Source organism: Sciurus vulgaris, assembly GCF_902686455.1.
Source record: "Sciurus vulgaris genome assembly, chromosome: 8".
Taxonomy (NCBI): domain Eukaryota; kingdom Metazoa; phylum Chordata; class Mammalia; order Rodentia; family Sciuridae; genus Sciurus; species Sciurus vulgaris.
This window is the reverse complement of record NC_136468.1, coordinates 136,703,848-136,720,743: the sequence shown is the minus strand read 5'-3', so window position 1 is coordinate 136,720,743 and position 16,896 is coordinate 136,703,848. Positions and strand designations below refer to the sequence as shown.

Genomic DNA, 16,896 nt, shown 5'->3' with positions numbered 1-16,896 from the left:
CATAATTCAATATCTGCAATTACATCTGACATGAAAGCATGCCAATTCAAGATGAGAGCCAGCGAGGCCTGGTGTGGTGCCCCCCGCCACCACCCACCTCCAGCCTCTGCCATCTCCCGGTCTCCTCTTTGGGCTGCAGTTCCAGAGGCTGCCTCCCTCTGGCTGCTTTGTCTCTGTCCCTGTGGTGCTGTCCCCAGCTGGGTGAAGAGCCACTTCCAACTCCCTTCCCTTACGGTAGCTGCATCTGGGGGGACTTTTTTCCAGGGAGACATTTTGGAGCTTACAGTTTACCAAGCCCTCCAGCTAAAGACCACCAAGAAAAACCCTGCAGTTGAAGAGTCCCACGTATTGTTGCCAGAGGACACGCACATCACGGGGAAGCTGCGGGGTGTCGGAAGAGGCTGTAAGGACTCGAGGACTTTGACATGTGGTCACGTGGGGGGGGGGTTCAAGGCGGCGGAGGTCGCTCTGGGTTGGACGGTGTCAGGAAGCAGGGCTGATTCCAGAGCAGGTGTGAAAGCACGACGTCAGTTCCTGGCCCAGTCTACTTTCTTCTGAATTTTCTCTGAATTTCTCTGAAGACTCGAGTGCACTGATGGAGGACTGGTCACTGGTTGGAGTGGATTCCTTCATGCCCATGATGTCCTGGAGAGCCCCAGCCATCTCTCTGCTATCCAGGGTCCCGGAACAGCCCTGGCTTCCCCTGGCCTGGGCTCCAGCTCGTATCTGCCAGTGCATTTCTTTTCTAAGGGAGGCTGAGCTGCTTCTGTTGCCTGCAATCGAGAACCCCATCTGAAGAGAGACCCCCCTGATGGTGGTGGCTTAGAGGTGGCGAGTGTCCAAACATTCGACTTAATGAGTTGGGCACCTTCTGGTGCACCTGGCGAGCTTCTGGGACAAGCCACCAGCTTGCTGACCAGAGACCACTGTTAGAGGAACCCCAAAGGGAAGACCAGGGACTCAGGCCGCTGCTGCAGAAGCGGAGACACATCCACTGTCATTATCACACTCTCTGGGGCCGAACGACAAGGCATTCATAAGGGAGACCCTGTGAATCGCGTTCCCATGTGCAGCAGAGGAGCCACGTCTGCAGTGGACACTGATCTTGTCCACCTGGCTCTCCGCCCCAGCTTCCCTGCACAGGGAGGGTGGGAGGCGATGCAGCAGAGAAGGGGACCCTGTGCTCAGGCACATCCCCAAATCCAACTCTGCCTTTCCTCTGAGTGACCGGACCAGTGGCCCCTCTGCAGTCGGCCACCTCATGGTTTGCAGGGCTTGCGAGACCCCAGCTCTGGGGTCCCCAGCAAGTCCTTCAAAATGCTGTGGGAACGCTTAGTAAAATGGGTGAAGTGACAGTTCCCAGCAGCCCTCTCCAGGCAGCGGGCCAGGGACGCCCTGCTGAGGTGGAGGGCTCCAGATAAGGGACAGAGCAGCTCTGGGCTGCGCTGGGCCTCTCCCTGCTCTCAGCCCAGGCGAGGGACCTGGATGGGGCAGACCAGGCTGGAATCCCGACCCCACTGTTGACTGCCTCTGGGATCCTGGACTACAGACGTCATGTCTAAATCTGTTTTCCCAGCTACAAAATAGAGTGGCACTAGGCGCTGGGGACAGCCATCAGGGTATGTGAGCCTCCACTCTTCCTTGGATTAGTCATGGCTCCTTCCATGGAGAGCGAGCTCCGCGGGGTGGGACGGTGCTTGGTGTGCGTGGCCCCTGCGGCAGCGCCGCCTGCAGTACAGGAGGCCCCGGTGTTCATTCTTTTGGATGGACGGATGCAAACCTCGGCTCTTGCAGTCTGGCTTCCTGGGCCGTCTCCTGGCTGGGACTCCTGCCAGCTGCCCAGCCCATCTGGCACCATCTGTGACAATGACAAAGCCATCCGGCAGGCTGCATGCCAAGCCCCCCGGTGCACCACACAGGATGCTGCTCCTTTCCTGGGGCAGCGTCCTGTGTGGACGGAAGCAGGTCACGGCTGGTCACTTGGGGAAGCATTTGTGGGGACGTTGGTGAGGCAGATGCTCGGCAGGGGGGCCCAGAGCAGGCAAACCTGTGCAGCAGGCAAAGCGTCACCACATTTCTTCCCAGTTTTTCTTTGCCCCCAACTTTAGACTTCCTGCCTCCCCCTAAGGACCTCTCTCTCCAGAGAGCTTAGCTCTGTTTACTCCCATCGACTTCTAAAGTCCAGCTTGGGAGATGCTCTCCCAGGTTCCCTGCCGTCCAGCACAGACCCTGCCCAGGGCAGTGAATTCACACAGAGCCGGGCTGTATCCCAGCTGTGGTGTTCTCTATCAGGGGGATCTCTTGCAAGCAAACTTACCTCTCTGAACCTCTGTATCTTCATCTGTAAAATGAAGTCAGCTATGTTCCAGATCCAAGGATCCCCGGATGGATTAAATGCAACCTTATTCGTGCAGAGGCTGAGCACACCAAGTAGCCTGGGGCAGATACTAGTGCAGAGGGCCAGTAAGATTGGTGACCTTGACCACTGCCCTCTGTCCTTGGGGACAGTGTTTCCAGTTCCTGCTGTTTACCACCTTCACACCTTTGGTCTTGTGCCTCCCTTTCCATGGCTGGAGAGAAACTTCCAGGTGAAGGGGAGAGAACACAGCCCTTGCAGCCTTTCCTTTGTCTCAACTACACAAACCCCCCTCTTTTTAACTTTCTGGTACTGGGGATTGAACCCAGGGGCACTTTACCACTGAGCTACACTCCCAGCCCTTTTTGTTTGAGATAGGGCTACATTGGTGAGGCTGGCCTTAAACTTGTGCTCCTCCTGCCTCAGCCTCCCGAATCACCAGGATGACAGGTGTGTGCCTGTGTGCCCGGCCGGTACAGAGACACTTGTTCGAGTCTGACTCATTATACCCTTTCCTCAGATGAGGAGGTGGACCAAGAGCCTGCAGCCAGTGGGTGGCCGCTGGGCTTGGCTCCCAGCCTACCCGATGACCCCGCAGAGCACATTTCCACCACTACACCACGCTGCCAGTCAGGGGACAGGTGTCGTTAGTGAGTCCTGAGGACAAGGCTCCGGGAGTCAGAAACTGTCCAGGGCCACTCAGTTGACCTGAGCCAGTTTTTGATGTCAAGTTCTGGGTTTATCTGCAGTTCCTGAATAACCAGCCTAAATGCTGGGTCCCACCTGGGGTCTCCAAGTGCGGCTGAGTGGCGGCCTGAGCTTGTGGCCAGTGGATCCCAGACCTAGTCCTCACCCAGTGAGTCGGGGTCTCTGTGACTCCGGGCAGCACTGCTCCAAACCCCATCAGGGAGGGGCGCCGAGGGGCTTGGCCCGACGGGAAGAGGACTGTCCCATGAGCCCAGGCAAGCCATGTTCTGTGCCAGCGTGACACAACCATCAGGGCTCCGAACTCCCAGTGGATGGGTCTCTGGGAGGCAGGGGAGTAAGGTCCCTTTTTGGCTGTGAGGCTTGAGTTGCAAAGATGGTGGCCTTGCAGAGATCCACAGGGACAAAGGAGCCAGAGAGACACAGGAAGGGCCGGCGAGGCCCCAGGAGAGGCCACCACCGGCACCTGCGCTTCCCGCCCAGCCTCCGAGGGCCCCGCTGCCGGGAGGTCCTGCCCCTGGCACCTGCCCGAGCTCTGGTGACGCCAGCCTCCTCCTGACACGGCTCGTTCCCAGCGTTGACAGGCTGGGGGATTCTGCAGGAGGGACGGTCCCTGAGGGTCGAGCAGCCTGCCTTTCACGAGAGCACCCCATTTCCAGCCGATCGACGGAGGTTTTAAAATCACCCGCCACCAGACGAGCGTCTTCCTCTATTCAGTGGCCACTTCCCTTGCCCGTAAGCACCAGCCTTCGAAAGAGGCCCTCAGAGACGGTGGCCTGCCGCGATCCAGCACACAGATCTGGGATGGGGACATCTGCAGATCCGGAGCAGACCCCTGGGCAGTGGGGTCCACACCTCTGCTTCCTCCACAGGCTGCTCTGGGGCGGAGGGGTGGGTTTGTGTCGTCACTGGGGGACTTCCTGGCTGTCTTGGTGGGACAGACCCAGACTCTGCTCCCCGACCCAAGTCTGTGAGCCTCCGGTGGCCCCGAGACCACGCTGGCTGCCAGGGGCTCAGAAAGGAATGAAGGAGACGCAGCTGCTTGTCCCAAGTGGGCAGGATGCTGCCCTTCTGTGATGGGAGCTCAGGTGCAGCCAGGGCTCGGGCACGGGGGCGTACCAGCCTGGGACTGCTCGGCAGAAGCTCCCAGGACACCCTGCTGTCCTAGCAGAGCGTTTGAAAAAGAGAACCACAGAAAGGGTATCTGTTTGGTCCCTGGGAGGACAGTATTGATGACAGGATGGACAGCTGTAAACACCACTGCTCTCTCAGACAGGCCGTCTCTGCTGTCACAGCATCGCTGCCTGGTGGGTGCTGCTGTGCCTGTTTCACGGAAGAGGAAACCGCAGCTCTGAGAGGCAGGTCCCTGCCCAGAGCCCTGCTCCAAGGCCGGAGCGCCCGAGTCCCCAGCGAGTGCTCTGGAGTCACCCGTCACGTGCTTATTGCGGAGAGGGAGTGTGACGTCCCCTGGTCCTGCATGAAACCCAAGGAGAGGTCACAGGTGACTCCTCCACTGCTCTGCTGCGGCTGTGGGTGGCAACAGAACTGCTCTGGAAGCTTGACTGACAGGGCCACAAGCAGCCCTTACTTCCTGTAGGAACGAGAGGCAGGAAGAAGATGCTCTCTAGAGGCTCATCTGGAGCCAAGAACAGAGTGGGGTACGTCTGACGTTTACTTGACCAGATTCTCAGCTCTCCTGATACAGGCACCAAGCTGCTCGCTTCCAGATGAGGAAACTGGTACAGGCGAGGCTTGCGGGTTTCCGGCCAGGAGTGGGGCGATGGGGTGTGCAGGTGTCTCTGACTCCAGGGCCCAGTGCACTCAATGAACCACTTTCTATGGTTCTGCAGCCACGCTGGTCAATTTAATAAGTTTTAAGAAGTTTCTGGGCAGCAAACCTCAGACCTAAGGGCGTCCTGGATTTACATGTTAACCAAGCTCGCAGACAGACCCCTGTCCGCGCCCGCAAATCCACTTTTAGCAGCACACCTGCTAAAAACAAGGCGGCCGTCGGCCCTGCCGCTGTTAGCCCGGCGGAGGCCAGTTCCTCAAACCGTTCCGCCTGGTGGTTGATGGGTTCTCACAGTCCCGTCCGCGTTCAAAACCAAACCCCCCACTCATTTGTGCCAGTTGTAAAGACAAGCTCTTCTGTGCAGCGATGGTCTGTAAGGAAAGCCAGAGCATCGCAGAATCAAACCTTAGTCTCGAGGTTTGTGTTTTGTGCCGAAGCTGCTGCCGTGTCTGGGGCTCTGAGCACTCTGCCATCAGCTGTAGGGACGTTCTGCGTACCAACACCTTCCTCTGGGCAGGTGGCACTGCCTGCCGCTCGGGGCTTCCTCCCTGACTGTGCCCCGCCCCGCCCAGGTGTCAGCCCTGAGGTGCTCCCAGGCCAGGAGGACAGAAAGAACTCACTGGGATCCAGAGCCACCACGGGTCCGGAGAAAGCCACCAAATATTCGGGAAATCCAGCAGTTAGGACAGGGTCCCTAGGCTGGGAGTGGGTGGTACAGGGGAGGGTGGAGCACCAGGGGCAGCGACCAAACCTCACCTCGCCTGCATCTGAGTTGCCTGCATTTTTTTTCAACAAGCATTTATTCTTTTTTAAAATTTTTTTAGCTGTAGATGAACACAATATCTTTATTTATTCATCAATTTTTTTCATGTGGTGCTGAGGCAAGTGCTCTACCACGGAGCTATGGCCCCAACCCAAGCATTTATTCTTTTGTAAGTTACTGTCACTGCAAAGATACACACCCAGTCCAGGGTGACGGTGGCCTTTGGGAAGGGGACAGAGGGCCAGGCCCCGAGGGTGCTTCTCTGCATGTGTCACCTCTGCAAGAAGAACTGGGAGCAACAGGACAAGGGGCCACAGCGTCAGCCACAGCAGCGGTCATCTCACCACTGTGGTGTCTGCGTGCATGCAGGCCCTGGCTCCACCTTGAGCGAGCCAGGCATGCGCCGGTACAAAGCACGACAAGGGCATCGTGTGCTCAAGTACAAATTTAATAAAGCCTCTGACACGTCTTAATAAGTTATCTACAAAAACCAAAAACCCCACAATGTTTTAGAGCCATCAAGAGCCATCAAGGTGCCATGGAGGTGGACACCAGCTATAAAGTACGGACGCAGTATTCTAGATAGTGCGATATCACAGCCAAGGAGAGAAGAGTTGGAATGGACTACAGACCACCCCTCCTCGTCACACAAACAGTAAAGCTGACACTGGGGCTTAGAAACCACCTTTCCAAGTCCCCCAGTTCTCAATGAAAATCAAGATGGGTTCAGTCTTCCTCGCGCAGGTCAACAACCTGGGCCAGCACCTGTGTATAGACAGTGCACGTGTGACTGGCAGATGACTTCCAAGGAGTCACGTGTTCAAAGGAGGCGCCAAGTCCACAAAGCAGAGGTCAGTAGCAAATCTTAAGTCATGACCATAATCTTCCACCTTTGAATCCCTCACCACCTTTTCACCAAACAAAGCACACGCTGCTCCCCAGAAGCCCAGGGGCTCTCCCAGGGCCCAACCCAGGATCCTGCTGAAGCCCTCCGAGGGAGGCGGCGAGACGGGCCTCGTCTGCTTGCCTCCGACAGGCAGGCTCTGGCTGGAGTGTTTCCACGCTCTTTAGAGACGCTGTTCCTAAACCAGTGCCTCAGAGCACAGGAGGGACCAGGTGCCCCTGGCTTCAACCTGGGTGGTGGGGATGCAAGAGGCCCGTGAGAGGTGGGAGAGGGGTGGGTGGCTGTACCACAGACCCATCACAGGGCCTTGGTCTCAACTTCCTGGATCTGAACAAAGTTCTCATGATAAAAGGAAAAGTAGGGCAGAGGAGCACAATAGGCTGGAAAAGTAAGTGAAGTAAAAAATGAAATGGAAACGAAAAGGAGGAAAGAAAAGTTGACACAGAGGCGGTGAGAAGGGGTGTGGTGTCCTCAGTCCCCAGCCCATCAGTGCAGAGGGCTCCCTCCCTGCTGAGGGCGGGGGCCAGGTTCTCAGGAGCAAGCTGCTGCCGGATGGGGCGTACCTCAGGCCAGGGTTTGTCTCCTCCTTGGACAGGAAGTGGCATCAAGCCGAGAGGGAGGCACTGCCCTCTAGCCGCCAAGGCCTAGTAACAGCCAGTGTGCGCAGGAACCAAGCAGCGCTTCAGGGCCAGTGGGCTCTCGTCCCAACCCAGGATGCCAATGGGAATGCCCAGGACAGGAACCAGCCAGCGAGGGCTCCGGGGAAGGCTGCACACAGGGCGAGTGGCTTCACGGCGGGAGGGGTGCCCTGGACTCTGGTGCTCTGCGGCCTCCTGGTAGCAGCTGGGCGGCTGCCTGGGGAGAGGCCACTGTCCATGGGACGGAGGCAGAGGCTTTGCTGGGTGCACAGAGGCTCGGCAAGGCCTTACCTGAGCGGGTTCCAGGAAGGAAGGAGGTCTCTCGTGTAGTGGCGTCGTGTGCCGACCCACGAACCCCTCCAGACCTGCAGGTCCTGGGCTGGTTCCTACGCAGCTCACTCAGGGCTGAGAGGAGACTCAACAGAGACCACGCTACGGAAAAGAAGCCCCTCTGCGATCGCCAGGCCGGGGCTTCAGGCCGTTGGAAAGTAGGAAAAAGGACCCACGTAGGCAGAATCGGGAGGTTTATTCCCACACCCTTCTCCTTCGCATCGCCTGGGGAGCGCTGGGCAGCAAGATCTGTCTGAGTTCTGGAGGCCACAGGGGAGTCTCATGGCTATAGAGGGGGTCTAGGGCCCCAGTCGCCTGTGTGCTGACCCTGCTCCAGGGGCCTGAGTGGGCGGCAGGGCCGCGGGAGTTAGGAAAGCTCGAAGCCCGTGTTCATGCTGACGGCGTAGCGCAGCTTCTCCCGCAGGACGCCTTTCTTGCTGTAGTTGGGCAGCTTGAGCAGGTTGAAGCAGGTGGAGGAGGTGGGCAGACGGCCGCCGGGCTCCCGCCTGCGGATGGTGAAGAAGCCCCGGAGCACGCTGCCCAGGGTGTCCCCAGTGTCCTGCGAGCACACAGTCCTGGGTCAGGAGGCATCCGGCAGGGCCCAAAGCAAGGAGGGAACTGGGCAGTTCCTGAACACCGGGGCAGAAATGGGGGCTAGCCTCGGGGTGGTGTGCTGCACGAGGTCAAGCCCACGCTCGGGACCGCCGAGCCGAGAGGCCAAGTACAGAAGCAGCAGGTTCCCAGGGCAGCAGGGACCCGCTCTGAGTTAGCTCTCGGAAACGGGCCCTCTGCTACCAGCCCATCATCACCTAGCCAACCTTCAAGGAGCAGGACCCTGTGAAATTGCTGGAGGCAGGAGGACACTTCTGAAAGCAGCCTCTCCTGCCTGCCTCACCAGTACCACGGACGTGGCAGGTTAGAACTTGGGTCAGCTTTCCCTCGCGCATGCAGGCTGAGGAGCCACTACACCCAGAGGCCTTTTTTGGGGGGGACCCAATTAAGCACACACAATGGGCAGGCTCACGACACAGAGTACACTAACCCCAGGCCACTCTTCTCCAACAGCCAAAGCCACTGGCCCAGATGCACACAGCCAGCAGGCAGAGGAGCCAGTGTGCAAGCCGGTATCTGTCACACCCTGGTTGTCAGTCCTTGCCCACACCACCCCTCAGACCTGGAGCCCTGGCCAGACCAGCAGCCACTAAAAACAGCACATCCCCACCTCCACTCAGGTGCCCTTGCCCAAGAAGGAAAGGAAGGACTTCCAAGACAGCTGGGTCCACTGCAGTCTGAGTGTGCAGGCACCCTCTGGCCCTCAGGCGGTGAGGCCGGTGAGGAGCCCAGCATTCCACCCGCCATGAGCATGTGGGGAGGGCGCCACAAGGCAAACACAGCAGACTGGGGGGAGTCAGGGAGCGCTGCCCCAGAATGCTCTTGGCCCTGCTGAGGTACCTGGTCATCTGACACTTCCACACAGCGGATGGAGAACGGAGGCTTGAGGTAGGCAAATCCCAGGAGCGGGGGTCTGGAGCAGCTGGTCACGAACTGTGAGAGAAGGCAGGATCAGAGGGGGCGGGGACCGCGCATGCACCTGGCCACCCGAGGACTTGCATCCTCTCGTCACTGCATCACTGACTGCTGCTGAACCAGCAGGAGAGGTGACAGGTGCAGCCGACCCTCGAGTATTGGGGACACAGCACACGTCTCCCTCGGGGTGCTGCTCTCTGGGGTGGGAGCCCATGAAGTGCACAGCAGACAGCCCCAGAGGACGTGTGACCGAGGAGCTCAGGAATAACGCCAACTCTCGGCGCTGGTGTGGCACTCCCAGGAGGCAGGGCGCTAGAGGGACTGTCATGCAGCCAGAACAGAGTGGTGGCTGACACTCTTCCTCAGACACCACGAATGGCAGCACTGAGAAGGGCCAGGCAGAAACTGGTGGTGCCCAGCAGGCTCCCAAACTGGGGCCCCAGAGCTGGGCACAGGGAGCTTGGTGTGGACGGTACCAGTGACCTTACTCAATCGCAGTGTCCTCGGTGTCCTGCTGCGCTTCTCGGCCCCCCAGAGACTGTGGGCATGCTCACCGGAACACTCTGGCCTACTGGCCAGGAGCTGGGCTCCTGCGGCCCCTCTCCAAGAGACTAATCTGCTCTTAGCACACTGGGGAGGCCCATGTCCCTGGAGCCAGCAAGGCCAAGGAGCAGACAAGGTATAGGGCACTGGATGTGGGCCCTGTGGGGGGCCAGCCGCACTTCCCTCCCATGTCCCTGGAACTCCTGGCATGCTCCAAATGGCAGCACCGGTGTCACTGCCTCAAATGCACTGGCTCCTGTCTGGACAAACGCATTCGAACAACCTGGACACCCAAGAGGTGAACTTGCACGGGAAAGCCTTGAGAAACCTTCCCTTCCTTAATTCAACGGTGATCAAAAACGCTCTTCTCATCCAGCATACAGGTATCCGTTACTTATGACGCCAAACCTCGCTCCAAAATTCAGTGGTCAATTTAGTTTGGGTCTTATAAATAAGTCCATTTAAAGAACGTAATACAGGCTGTGAGATTCCTGAGATCATGCAAAGACAGGCTTACGTATGTCATACTTCAAAAAGTGAAAAAAAAAAAAAAAAAAAAAAAAATCTTGAATACATTTCTACTCTAATACGTTTTATTTATAAAAACCACAGGGGCAGCAGCTGCTGCCGTGTACAGACCGCATTACTGTCCCGAGCATGCTGAACGCAAGCTCATCCCGTCACTCCAGGGATGCTGTGCCTCCGGAATGCAGGCAGCCCTGTTTTAAGGATGAGGGGGACACACACATCTGCACAACAACCCGGGCTGGCTCAGCGCTGCTGCCTGCTGCACACGGGAGCTGCGGCATAGGCAGCTCGGGTGCTGTCATAACCACATTTAGAAGAGGCATGGTCAGCGGGTATGGTGGTGCACAACTGTAATCCCAGTGACTCGGGAGGCGGGGGAGGAGAATGGCAAGTTCAAGGCCAGCCTGGGCATCTTAGGAGTTGCTTCAAAATAAAATAAATTCCCAGTACAACTTACGCAAAGGCAGAGTCCCATCAGCCCAGAGTGTAAGTCACAGTTCTCCCAGCTGTGCTGGAGCCTGTCTGCAGCCACCGCAAGGACAGGCACACCAACCAGCAAGGAGCTGCAGGTCTGGAGACAGGCTCTTCAAAGGCAGGCACACCCACTGTGTGGGGCCAGGTCTGCACAAGGAGCTCCTGGCCAGCCTCTTCCCAGAAGAGGCAGGGCGGAAGGCCCCACACACAGGCAGAGACTGCTCTGCCCACAGGAAGCCAAAGCTTGGGAACGTGAGCCAAAGCTCCCCGAGTCAACTGCTGGAATTACGTCCACTTTCTGCTCCAGCCCCTGGAGACCTGTGGGGTGAATGGAGCAGGTGCGGAGGATTGGCAGGCATGACTTCCCTTGAAGCAGCCAGCCAAGGAGAGGGAAAACCAGCAGCCGCTTCAGTGGGTGAAGACCTGCCCCAAGACTCAGCAGTGGGGCCACAAGAGACCCAATGCCTAAAGGAAGAGATTTCAAGGCACTAGACTTACTGCCAAGTTGGCAACGTGTTCACGACATGAAGTCAGATAGAAAAACACGGAATGAAAGGATTCTGTCTGTATAAAAACACATACTACCTAACACAGATGGGTGTGAGTGCCACCCGGTGTCCCGAAGCACCTACACTTGGCTGGTGTCAGTTCCCAGAAACAATGCAGTGGGACTGGAGGGCGCCTTCCGAACATTCACGACCTTGACAGACAGCGGAGCAGGAACTGGCTATGTCAGCCACTGTGTGCAAAGAACACACTGAACCCAGACTCAGCAATGTGTTTTCCTGGGACACGCGTGTGCTGCATGTGCATATTTCACATGACTGAGAAGAGGGGACATGGAGGTCGTCCTGGGGGGGCAGGAATGCAGACCGTTCAAAACTCTACCCTAGAACATTTAGGACTGACTAGGACTGTTTAAAGCATTGCTTGTCATCTTTCCTTAAGGTTTTTAATAAACGTCAGTCACCTCTACAATGAAAGGAGAGAAGGAAAAATGATGTCAGTGAGGCCAGCACAGGTGCAGGGGAAGAGGGAGTGCTGAGCCCAGCAGGAGGCACTCGGCCTGTGCAGGGGCCTGTCCCATAAGCCTCGTCCCACAAACCCCCGCTGCTTAGGAGGCTGCCTGGGGAAAGGAGATGCTGGCCATAAGAGGCCCTCGTGAAAGTTCCAGTTGTTCCAGTGCATGTGGGTATGTCAACTGACTAGGTGTGGGAGACTATCTGTGCCTCCAGGAACACACATACAGATAACAAATCAAATACCTTCAGAAACATGGCTCTCTCCTCAGGTGTGAAATCAGAGGCCAGAATATCCCAGAGCCAGATGATGACCCTGTGACTTCCGTGAAAGCCACCGTAGTACACTGTGTGCTTCCTGAAAACAATGCAGACAAGGCTCAGCAGCATGCTGACAGCACTTCTCACACAGGCAGGCAGGCAGGGCAGTGCAGGCGAGTGGCACAGCCACCCAGCAGGCCTCGGCAGGCCCAGTGCATGCCTCAATGACCTCATCTCCCTGGAAGCTCAGTGGGCACCAAGAAACCCATGGAAGCCAGCAGACACCAACCTGAGATCCCGGGACACCGTGCGTTAGCTAGAGCTCTGGAAAGCCCTGGTCCTAAGACCTGCTTCCACCTGTCAGTCCCCAGGCAGACAAATGGGGAGCGTTTACTCCAAAGCAGCCCAGCCAGTGTCAGGGGAGGGGGAGGTTTGGCCAGAGCCCCTGGAACGACTCTGCAAGGGGAACGCAGGGAAGGGAACAGCCTGCCTTCTCGAGGGCCTAAGAACTTCAGCCTTCCCTCCTCACCACCCCTTACTTTAAATCTTCCAGATCAATCTCTGCATTGTCACCGGAGATGAGACGCTGCAGCTCAGGGGTAGAGAACATCCGGATCCACTCAGGTTTAATAATGGAACGGAAACCACTAATGAGGGCAGCAGTCTGGTTTTTGATTTGGGTGTGCATTCGAAAATGTGCCATCAGATGGATGTAACTGATTCTGTTAACAAGGAAAGAAAGTGACGGAAATTAAGAGGACAGGGCAGGCTGTACCAGTGGGCTAAAAGATGAGTCTGGTCATTTCTGACCCATGTTACAAAACACAAATAGTACCAGAGCATTTCTCCAGCCCAACGACAATGACCACCATGGTGACGGCGCTTTAGCACACTCTGTGCCACTGTGAGTGTGCCCAAGGGTACACTCCTTTTCACTTACCAGGACCCTCCCACTACATCAGGAATTGAAGCAAGACATTCTCACAGGTGAGAAGAGGGTCCTCCTTGTACAGAAGGTACTTTTTGAGCTTCTATTTAATCTCAGCCTCCTAGATACTACCGATTGTGACATGACTGAGTCCTCCAACAAAGTGGAGAACAACCGTTTTATGTTGAAACCTTAGTCTAAACCTTGCCGATCTGGCCCAAGAGTCTGAAGTCTTGGCAGGATGCTTTCCACACACAGTTAGGTTACACCTCTGTTCAACCAGGAAGTCAGAGCAACTGCCCAGCTGACAGGGTCTCGCGGGTTGGCGCTTATGAACACCCTGCTCCCATCTAGCACCACAGGCAGTAATCTTAACAAGCTTCCTGGCATCACTGATTTCTTAGCATTTACTCAGGGTTTAAAGAACCTGAACCCAGCCCAAGTATGACTCTCAAATTCCAAAGAAGTATAGTTCAAATAAATTGGTTTTGCCCCACAATGTTCAGGTGTAAGATAATGACCTTGAAAATATTCCTATTTTTAAAAATCCAGTAGCAAACCTGTACATTAATACATTAAAATATGAGTTTTTCTCTCACTGCTACTCCTTCCATGTGGTCTGTGAGCAGTATACTAATACTGTTTCAGCTTCTGGGGAGGTGAGGGAAGAGAGGGAGGGAGCATGGGAAGCATCAACACCCAGGAAGAGGGAGAGGGAATACCACTCCTCCAGCAGGGGACACTTTGGGGTCAGCCTACAGGACTGAACACCCTGGTCCTTCCTGAAGTGTCAGGCTTCAAACATGGGAGTTTGAGTTTGTGAAACGAGTTTCCGTGTTAGGTCCCACAGCAGGACAGGAGCCCCACTCCAACAGTCGGCACAGACCCACCTTCTCAGCCAGCGTCTACATGCCACAGGTCTGCACAGCTCAACCCGCCGCCCCCATGCTATGGCTCCCAGCAAAGGTGGCCCTGGGGGAGCCGTATCACATATCCAATGATGTGACCATGGCTCTCACTGATAAGTCCTTCTCTTCAGCCAGACATCCTGGAAGCTGTTTCAGCACGACATTTCACAGGCAGCCTTCTGGAGAAATGGTTAGGGCGGCGTTCAGGTAGGACCAGGACCCCCTGCTCTCGCCGATGCTCAAGTCTGGGTCCAGTCTCCTCCCAAAGGCAGTCCCTTCAACCTGTGCTCCCTGTTCTTTCAAAGTTTTCAAACTAGGGCCCCGTGGCCAAGCGGCAAAGCTGGTGTATTTCAATCACGATGAATCAGAGTCAGTTCTTCCGACTGTTCTGACAGATGAGTTAAAAAATTCCCCAAGCACGCAGACCAACTGAAGCACCCAATCTGCAAGTACAGGATGCTGGGGAACACTGGACTGTAACATGCATCTGATCCAGATGACTCACCAGGTGGGACTGAGCCCTCACCTGTCACTGAGGAGACTGACGCCCAGATTAATAGTTCAATCCCAGCTGAGCCTGACAGCAAAAGACTGACAAGAGGCCTGACATCTACTCCTCATGCCAAGTTCCCCTGTTTTAATTAGGCAAGAATAGGGCTGGGTGGGCAGAGAGTGCATTGAGGGGTTTTGCTTCTAGGGACCAAAAGGTTTGACATTTATGACAGATTCCTAAAAAGCACATTATCTGTGACAACAGCTGCCGGGCCCCAGCATCTTCTTCAATTCCCAAGTCTGAGTACGTGTCTGCTGCATCTGAATTCATCACTGCGTCTTCTCAACTGCCACATGCTGTCATTCCAGTGAGCTGTCTCTCCAAGGTGTCCCTGCCTCTGTGCACTCTTGGGTTCAGGAGAGTGTGCTCAGATGGCTCGGGATTCATCTGACTGCACCCAGGGTCACCATCGCCTTCCCCAGAATGCCCTGGCCTGGTGCCTCTGACCTTAGAAGAGCTACTGCAAAAAATAAACTGTCAATTCTTATTTTGCAAATTGAATTTAATACAATTCTGGCCTACGAACAATAACTGGTAAATTCTGTGATGCTATTTATGGCCCCTTTCTATTTCAATCTATCTTAACAAATTCTCAGGTAAGCCCGGAGAGCCAGAATGAAGTCTTCTAAGTGGGGACCTTAAAATCGAATTGCTATACTCACTTATTTTCATTTGTAACAGGAATGGTCTTCCCTCCAGGAATCAGCTCATGGCAAACAAGCTGAGGAGAAGATGGGGAGTAATTACTAGAGAGAATTCTAATGTGGAAGTAAAGCTTCCTCAAGATGAAAGGGCCTGACACCAATGTCCACAATAACGATGGAATTAAGATGGTACGTTTGGGAACAATCATTTTTCACAAAACCTTTGAGCTAAAATATCAACAAGCAGACCCTACGTGAGCAATACAATAGGCTTCTTCTCACCGATCCTTCTTTGACGTTTGAAGACTCCAGCACATCACAGAGGGAAACCTGGTGGTATTTAGGACCCCGCAGGATTTTAAATAAATTTGGTACAACTACACTCGGGAATACTGTGCAACTATCAAGATACACGGTGAGTGTATACTTAATGAAGAGAAAAAAAAAAAAAAAAGACTGTACAACAGTATACAGGGCGTGGCATTACTTCTGGAAAAAAAACCACATATGCCCATGGGAAAAAGTCTAGGGGGACACAGGCCTGCAGGGACCCCCTCCAGGGACTGGCATGGTGGTTTCATCTTCATGTTCATATCACAGCTGAATTTCTCACTCACGTTCCACCTAACCCGGTGTTTCCCACAGAGGGTTTCAGCGAACCCCTTGACTGTGAGCCAGTCTGGAGAATCATTCTGTTAGACAGAAAGAAGAGTCTGGTGGCCAGATGAGTTGGGGAGACTTGAGGCCAACGCACGGCACCAGGGTTTCCGTCTCCCAGGCTTCTCGGGCCCGTGCATGCCAGCTTGCTCAGGGCCTTTGGGAGGAGGGTGGGGTGTGCAGGTCCAGCAAAGCATTCGTGTTTGGTAAATGGTTCTTTTGTAAGATAAGGAAAAAGACCTCTCTGAGATGACACCAGCCTGAGTCCAAGAAGCTACCTCTGCACCAACAAGCTCATGGTATGGTTTCTCCAGAGCAGCCCTCAGACCATGTGCACAGAGCCTCACAGGTGTCTCCACTGGACACTTTAGAGGCAAGCCAAAAGGCAAGCTGTATTAGGAACATGTCCACTTCCATGATTTCTTGTTTTGCCCTTGCTGAGTGTAAACACGGACAGGACTTCTCTGGTTGCGTCTCCCAGCTTCAAGTCAGCCTCCATTTGCAATGGCTCAGCCTCAACATGAAAAGCAGCACTAAACATGGGGAACCTGCTTCCATCATGACCGACCATCCATCACCTAAGGTGCCATGTGAGTGAAGCGGCACTTCTGTGGGGACTCTGAGGGATGAGCACACAGAGGCCTGGTCCACATGGAAGGTAAGTTGGAGCCTTCTCGCTTGACCGGGTGGGAGAAGGGATGTGGAGGGACAAGAGACCGTCCTTAGTTCTTGGATGTCTTTCCCAGGGAAACACAAGCTGGGCAGGTCTCAGGAAGCCCACAGAGGGCAGGAAGGAATAACTTACCTGACCCATGACATCCTCATCATATGACAGTGTCAAGCCCAGATCAGCAATGTCCCCGTCATAGCGCTAAGGGAACAGAGAAGGGGCACGGTCAGAGCCAAGGAGCCCTATCCTGAAGAGTTTCAGGCGCCTTTCCTGAGGTGCTGCCAGGCAGCAACAACTGTGGCTGCTCACGGCTGGAAGCAAGGGCCGCTCATCGTCCTAGGGGAGCGCCAGAAGAGGACGTGGGCCGGCAGCTTCAGGGAGAGGCCATGATGACAGGGAAGCAGAGCCTGCGGGGCCTGGCTTAGCTGCCCTCCCTTCTGCACTAACCTTAATGGAGGTGAGGTTTTTATAGAACTCCGAGTCCAGAGAAGGAAGTTCATCCACAGAGCTATAGAAGATGCTATGGTGGTGCCCGAGCAGCTGGCTCAGGAAGAAGGAGGCGAAGGGCACATCCACCACGATTCCCTGTAAGACACAAAGCTTGTGACTCTACTGTCCAGGATTCTAGCTCGGTGACCAGATTAGGGCAGCTCAGGCTGCACAGGTAACCCCAATGGCATCTCTACCTGGAGAGCT

The 16,896-nt window shown here is 55.4% G+C and overlaps 1 protein-coding gene across 4 annotated transcripts in view; it reads right to left on the bottom strand.

Annotated features, from left to right (window-relative positions):
* UBE3B (ubiquitin protein ligase E3B) overlaps window positions 1–16,896 on the bottom strand; it is a 224,352-nt gene that overhangs the window by 168,233 nt on the left and 39,223 nt on the right. For all 4 annotated transcript variants that reach the window (XM_079151283.1, XM_079151280.1, XM_079151282.1 and 1 more), the window contains exons 22-28: window positions 16,648–16,785; window positions 16,336–16,401; window positions 14,892–14,950; window positions 12,380–12,562; window positions 11,826–11,937; window positions 8,941–9,033; window positions 6,302–8,047 (exon numbers count right to left, since the gene is read on the bottom strand). In XM_079151283.1, coding sequence (XP_079007409.1) covers window positions 7,856–8,047; window positions 8,941–9,033; window positions 11,826–11,937; window positions 12,380–12,562; window positions 14,892–14,950; window positions 16,336–16,401; window positions 16,648–16,785 — 843 coding nt within the window. In that variant the 3' untranslated portion in view covers window positions 6,302–7,855. The remainder of the gene's footprint in view (window positions 1–6,301; window positions 8,048–8,940; window positions 9,034–11,825; window positions 11,938–12,379; window positions 12,563–14,891; window positions 14,951–16,335; window positions 16,402–16,647; window positions 16,786–16,896) is intronic.